Raw genomic sequence first — 7,468 nt, forward strand, 5'->3', positions numbered from 1 at the left:
ACTTCATTATTATTCTCAACCATTAATCCTTTATATTAAAAAACACAAAATGCAATGCATATTTAAGGATGTGTACGTATATTTTAAAATGAATGAAAAGGGAGATACAAGTATAATTTAAATATCTATTAACGAAAGAAAAGTAATTTAGTAAAAAAAAGAAGAAAGAAAGAAACAATGGTTTCATACAAAATAAATACTATCATTGTTAGCTTTTTGACTAATTAATTAAGCACTGGGGTCAAACTTCACTGCAATTTTGAGCAAAACCATCTATTATCCCACTAAATAAGTAAGCAAGTGGAGCTTAAGGGCATCTGCATGTGTAAATCATTTGCTCTCACCTAAACCTACTCTTAATGAAAGCGCATTTGATCATTACACACGCGATGTAGCCTCTTCATTTTTCTGATCATGACTCTTTTTCTTTCTTTTCTAATATAGAGATTCTCTCTTCTTAGCTCTATTATATTTCAATTGCTAGGAATAAATTGCGCGCTGATCCACTCCGTTGTATGCTAGCTAGCTAGTGCAAGAATACAAAGTTTACAACCACCGAAGCATAATATTATGGCTCGAAAATATATATTTTGATTAATGGCCTTTGTAATTAAACATAAGGCCTTATCTATATACCATTTTGAAAACTTCCCTTTTGGTAATTTTTCTTCATTTTCAGTTGTTTGTAGTTCCTGTCCCTCTATACTTGTATCTGATAGCCCAAAACAAGTAATGCAAGAAATTCAACGCACTCAGCACACACATGAGCCAGTAAAACCTCTCTAGGTGGTAGTGGTTAAGGTTTGTCCCAGAGAGCCATGGTCTATGTGAGGTGTTGCCAGTGACACTATTTACAATTGACACAATTGCTGAACTAAGGTAATACCCTACAGCCAAAGAGGCCCAAGAGAGTGATGTGGCCAAAGACCTCATGCTAGAAGGTGCTTCTGTGAAGAAAAACTCCAATAACCCCGCTAGGGTGAAAAGATCAGCAGAACCAAGGAACAAGTACTGAAAAGCAATCCAAAAGAATGTGATAGGGAGTGGCTTGGTTGCATCATCTAGAAGGCTATTTGAGTGTGTTGCCATTATTGCCACACGTTTTCTTTTCACTTCAACAACCGCCGCCACTGCCATCGCTACTACAGAGAGGACTAGTCCAATTCCAATCCTTTGGAGGTGTGTGATTCCCATTTCTGTCTTGGTAACTCTTCTTGCAAATGGGGTGATGATGTGGTCGTAGATTGGTGCCAGGACCATGATGAAGAGCACTGGGAAGATTGGCAAAGAGGCTGGTGGCACCTTTAGGGTACCAAGTTTGGTGTCCATTGTTGCGGCTTGCTCGACTGAGAAAGTGGAGAGCTGAGCCAGGCAACAGTTCAGCATGATGGTGCATGCGAATATGGGGAGCACTTTCAGCACTATCTTCACATCTTCTACTTGCTCCACTGTGCATTTTATTGATGAATAGATAGGGTTGTTCTCAACTGCTTTATTGAGGAATTTGAGTGTGTTTGTTATTGGGGCTTCTGGTTCCTTGTTTGCAATATTGGAAGCTTCTTTCCCTACTTGTTTTCTGCCTGAGTTTAGATTGGAAGGGCTTGAAGTCATGTTCACCACTGCACTGCTAGAATTTCTACTGTTGAAGCAGCTGTTAAGTGAAGCAGCAACTAGTACCTGCTTGGTCAATACCAGGAAGCTATACATACTTCAAATTTAGAGTGTGACGATAATTATATATGGAGCATTAATATGTGTAACTTTTTCAGCTTCTGTTGTTAAAAGTAGAATCCTCCTCTAAAATTTATTTGATGAATAAATTTTTCGGTAAATACTTATAACAAAAAAAAGTAAGAAAATAAAATGAAATAACTTTGTTTCACACATGTTAAAATTATATTATGAATAAATTAAAATCAGATTTCAAAGAAAATAAATGAGAGAATTTCTATAAAAGTTGAACTAACATATAAGTTAATTTTTTTATTGTCTTTCCTTATAAGTATTTATTGAGCCTAAATAACATATTTAGAAGTTATTTTTGATTTTTTCTTGATAAAATTAAAGAAGCTACTTTATTTTTTAATTTTTTAAAAAGTGGTTGGTCTACTTTCTAAGGAGAAGAAAACCCCAAAAAATAGGACAAATACTTCCTTAGAGCTAAGCATATATTTGGGAGCAGCAACACTCAATAATTATTACTAGTTATTACCTTCAAAATGGTTGTAAGTGGACTTCTAGAAGGGATCTTGCTCCTATAAGTAGTTGAGCCTGCCAAGAACACTGGGATAGATACAAATATGGTTATAGTAGAGATTCCAAAGCCCCATTCCCACCCTTTGTTGTCTTCAACCCACACCACAAATGTGACTGCAATAAGGGCACCAAATGACAAGCAGAAGACAAAGTAGTTGAAGAAGGTTGATCTTTTCTTCCTTCCAGATGGGGTGTTGTCATCAAATTGCTCAGCACCATGTGAAGGCAATGACCCCTTAATTCCTCCAACTCCAAGTGCCACCAAATAGAGCCCAGCAAACAGCATTGCTGCTTTTCCACCACTAACTTCATTGCATGGAGTGGATGCGTCACATGCTGGTGGCTTCAGTGATGGCACACGAGCTTGCACAGTGAGAACAATCAATCCCTGCAGCATAGAGCACACACAAGTTCCTATTCCCTTAGTCATGAACAGTAGTTGTGCAACATGATATGTATGTACAATAAGAATGTTGTACATTCTTTTCGGTTTGTTTATTTTAGTTTCTATTGTGCTAATTGCTAAGCCTTGGGGCCCCAATCTGATTTACAATAAAAACCTTGACAAAATAATTCATTTACACTTATATATAAAAATAACTAATTTCATACTAGAAAATAAAGTTATTTTTAAAATGCCTAATATTAAAACTTGCTATTATTAATAAAAATAAGTCATTAAAAATAAAATTAGAATTAAATTAATAATATTTTAAGAATGATAACATTAAATATAATAAAATTAATTAAATTTATTTATATTTAAAATCTAACATATAAAATTACTTTTTTTACTTTTTATATATATAAAAGTTCAGAGGGAGTATTATTTGGGTTCCCAATGAATTCAAATGGCAATACACATATAGACAAAAAAAAAATAGATAAATTTTGTACATAAAATTATACAATAGAAAAAGAAGAGAATGTGAGACAAGATGATAAAAACATTTTATTCCAGACATGATCATGATCGGATATTAAATATGCACTCTTCTCTCTATAAAAAATCAAACCTTAGTTAGTTCATTACTTTGGAAAGACCAGTGTCTCCCCCAAACCTATTTCTGTTCATATTCTATAAATTTTTTGAATGCATAATGTAATAACTCATTATTGTTGTTTTGAGTTCTCAATGCACGTATCGTATGAACATGAAATTATGAAAGTCAACTAGTGAAATACCATACACATAAAGAGTAGTACAACGTGTACCATTTCTAAAATGTGACCAAATAAGGAAATGTCACAATCTGTTGATGAAAAATGGCCACGTAAGTGGGCCTAGGCCATGTGTTCAACCCCACTTCAGCCCCTGGACTGCATACCATCGATAATGACTTCTTGTATTACTCTACCAACTACAGGTCTTGAAACGTCATTTTAAGATTTTGGCGTTTTAAAATAGTAAGGTGTTTATCTTCCATCTAGAGTGGTGTTATTTCGAGAATGTGACTATCAAAATGACATCCATGCACTTGGTTTGCTTTCATGAAACTTCTTTATGGTGTTTATAATTTTTTTTCTTTTTTTCTTTATCTATGAGAATTAAAAATAGTGTAAAAAATTTATAATAATTCTTATATTTTATTTAATAAATTGAATTAGATTCCTTTAATAAATAATTATAGCTTAATTTGATTACAAATATCTTGAATATGTTAATTCCTTTTACCTAATCTTTGCCCCACTTCGATAAGTCTTAAATATTAATTATAAATTTAAATATCATATAAATATTAAAAGTATTAAATGAATATACGTTAAAGTTAGACCTTATAATAACTACACATCCTATCCTACAGTTTCTTTTGAAATTACAGAGGATTTGACTTCGTATTCCATTTTTTATGAGCCTTGACATGTGGCATTCCGACTATAATCTAAGCAATAAATAACAAAGAATCGAATAATATCTATTCAAAATAAAGTACTGACTTTTCAACATCAATTTTTATTACACTACATTTTATATTTACTAGAAAACAACCGCTTTGCTCTCACACTATTTAAGTGACGTGATATGAAATGTACGAAGGTAGGAGTATAAATTCAAAGTGACATGAACGAAACAATATTTATTAATCAAATAATGTTACAAAATATACTCAAGATCATAGAGAATGGTATGAGTACAATTTGATTTTGGGATCAAGCAATTTTTAATTTCACTATTCAAATAAGCACAATTGTGAAAATGAATATAATTCCTCTACATATTTTAATTGTCTTTATTTTGGATAAATTATGGGGAAGTTTGTGAAAAAAATGGAATAATGTACAAATTATAAACTAATAAATAATACTAATAATAGGGGGAGAAATTAGTAGTAAGAATTAAATAAGTGTACTCGGTTATTAGTAGTAGGAGCTAACGATGGCGTACAGAGAAGGGCATGTGTTTTTGAGAAAGCCAAAACGACAACAGATGTTACTTTCCATGTTCAAACTTGACTGAACGAAATCTCTATTTATCCAACATGTGGCAGTGGCACAAAAACATAGGGGTCCTAGGCATTCTGAAGAAAATTAAATATATGTTGCATGAATGAAGCATATAAATAGCTGGGGCCCCCTTATCTTTTAAATCAAATTAATTTTCTTCTGACTTTTTTTTCTTTTCTTATGAGACCAAGACTGATATTAATAATAATAAATATATAATACAACAGAGAGAGAAAAAAACCTTGCCAACCAGTATCCAATTACACTAGTTAAGGAATCCAGAAATAAAAACTAACAATTATTAGAATTGCATTGGAAATTATAAAAAGACTTTTCATTTTGCAGTTTTCCCAAATATAAATAAAAAACAAAACAAAACTCCCCCAACAACATTATTGTTATTTTGTCTCATCCACTCGTATGTGTCACACGCCACTTTTTTTTTTTTTTTTCTGGTACTGTTTGTCTTTCATAGCCACTAGCAGTAGATGTCTTGCACATTTGAAGTTCAAGGTTAGCGTTGTAGCAATGTGAGGAGAGAGAGATAAAGCGACCTATATGCTTTTCTTTTCTTTCTTTCTTTTTTATTTTTATTTTTTCTCTTTCCCTTTCCCGTTTGGTGCCTTAAAATATGATTCTTGACTTAGACTCGTATCTTAGTGGGCGTTCGCTCATGCAATTCATGAGGTTTTCTATGACCCAAGTGCGCGAACGAATGCAGCAAAAAGAAAGCGAATCAAAGGGTTAGATAAGACAGTTTTTTTATAAATTTTTTTAATTAATTACTTTTTCAAAAAAATAAAATCATTGACATCTTTTCAATTCTATTATAGGGATTTGGTTGCATCATTTGATGCAGTCCCCATCTTGCAAGTTGTGGTTTTTGCACTTTGCAACTTGCAATTTGACTCAGATTCTGACTAAAAGACACGCATCATGGCTTTGAAAGACGCTTGCTCTTTAAGGAACCCAATACTAATCAAAACTCAATCTCTTCTATCTCCCTTCTCTCTCTCATTCTTCCTAATAATCAACAATCATGCAACAATTGGAAAAGGGAAAAAACAATAAACAAATGCAAAATTAAGGTATCATCAATAATCGTGTAACAACATATAACATATATATTGTGAAGTGCAGAAGACATAAAGATGAGTTGAATGATTAAAGAAAAAAAAAATCACAAGTTTGATTCTTTCTATTAATAAAATTAACATTTGTCCATTAAGAAAAACATATTATGTAATATGCTGAGAGAAATTAAATTAAGTCTTATATTCACAAGTAGTGACAAAGAGAGAGAGGAAAATTAATATAGGGTGCATACCAGGAATTCAATGACTGCACTTATCAGGTAGATTTGATAAGTGGTGAAAAAAGCATCAGATAAGAAACCTCCAAGAAGGGCAAGGAGGAAGGCCGTTCCCATGAAATTTGTGACATTGTTGGCAGATTTTGAAGGGGACATGTGCATGTACTGCCTCAGATACAGCACCAAATTGCTTGCATTGGCTAGAAATGCCAGATTCTCCAATATCTCAACCACTGCACAAAAACGCATACACACATTGAATTTGGTGCCACATGCATGTATGTGATTCATATCTAATTATCTATCATCATTTCATCACATACATATGAAAGTAATTAATATATAAACAACCGAATTGGACTCATTCTAACTCCAACCCCAATACTCCCAATTGAACCAACAAGTTCATAATAAAACATACATACATATATATATATATATATATATATATATATATATATATATATATATATATATATATATATGCGTATATGTTTTATAAATAATATTAAACTATAGAGTAAATAGAGAGAGGGGAATTTAATTAGGACAGACCTAAAACAAAGGAGGCAGCAAGCATGCCACCATTGCAGCCACTGAGAGCAGGCTTGTTCCTCCAGTTCACATAGCCTTCCCATCTCTGGTTTTGTTCTAATTCCTAAAAAAGAAAATTTGAAAAGAAAAAATAAAAAGTGTGAATTAAATGAAATTAAATTGTATGTGAGAAGCAGCATGTGATATAAATTAATTAAGGAGAAAAAGGGAGAAATTAAAGGTGAGAGAAGAGAAGTGTGCAAGAGGTAGCTAGAGGGAAGCAGCAAAAACCAACCATGATTCTCTTTCTCTCACTCTATTCTCTTTTTTGGGTTTTGGATCTGTGAGAGAGTTAGGGGAGAAAAAGGGTGTTGGCTGGTGGAGGATTTAAAGAGAGGAAGGAAAGGTGCAAGTTGGGCAGAATGATCTAGACACTATAGTCTGCAACTATTAATAACAATTTGACTTTATTTTTTTCTTCTATACACACACAATCTCTTGCATTTTTCAAGAAACGCTTTTATTTGCGTATCATTTCTATAAGGTTTAATTAATAAATATTAAATACCTGACATGCATCTCTTTACAAAAATATTAATTACATGGTTTTTAACATTTCTTTTTCCTTGAAAGAATATTTACTCATTTTTCGTCACTATCGTAGCAGGAAATATATTTTTGTGCTACTAAAAAAGAGGATATTATTATTATTATTATTATTATTATTATTATTATTATTATACCACAGTTCAGTTATTTTTTCCTATCTGTTATTTTTTCTCTTTACTTATTTATTACGTATATCATTCAATTTTTCTTCTCTTCCTTTAATGTTTTGTTTCTTTTTCCTCTCTCTTTCTTCATAAAATTTTCCGACAATACTATTTTTGTTTCTTCTTCTTGTTTTTTATGCTAATCGAC

At 32.2% G+C, this 7,468-nt stretch overlaps 1 protein-coding gene across 1 annotated transcript; it reads right to left on the reverse strand.

Annotated features, from left to right (window-relative positions):
* Positions 1–257: 257 nt before the first annotated feature.
* LOC114394607 (protein NRT1/ PTR FAMILY 4.6-like) lies at positions 258–6,978 on the reverse strand. Its single transcript, XM_028356241.1, has 5 exons — positions 6,843–6,978; positions 6,569–6,671; positions 6,029–6,246; positions 2,213–2,644; positions 258–1,677 (listed from the first exon to the last, which is right to left on the reverse strand). The coding sequence occupies exons 1-5, from the start codon at positions 6,843–6,845 to the stop codon at positions 676–678; spliced, it is 1,758 nt and encodes a 585-aa protein (XP_028212042.1). The 5' UTR covers positions 6,846–6,978; the 3' UTR covers positions 258–675.
* Between the last annotated feature and the right edge of the window lie 490 nt (positions 6,979–7,468).

The sequence above is a fragment of the Glycine soja genome, chromosome 18, assembly GCF_004193775.1.
Source record: "Glycine soja cultivar W05 chromosome 18, ASM419377v2, whole genome shotgun sequence".
Classification (NCBI taxonomy): Eukaryota; Viridiplantae; Streptophyta; class Magnoliopsida; order Fabales; family Fabaceae; genus Glycine; species Glycine soja.

What these genes read in the sequence shown, in the direction of transcription:
- LOC114394607 (XM_028356241.1), bottom strand. An exon ending in GTGCAGTCATTGAATTCCTG is followed by an intron (nt 2,645 to 6,028) that starts GTATGCACCCTA and finishes TCTATGCTGCAG; the next exon opens with GGATTGATTGTTCTCACTGT. An exon ending in CACTTACAACCATTTTGAAG is followed by an intron (nt 1,678 to 2,212) that starts GTAATAACTAGT and finishes TTGACCAAGCAG; the next exon opens with GTACTAGTTGCTGCTTCACT.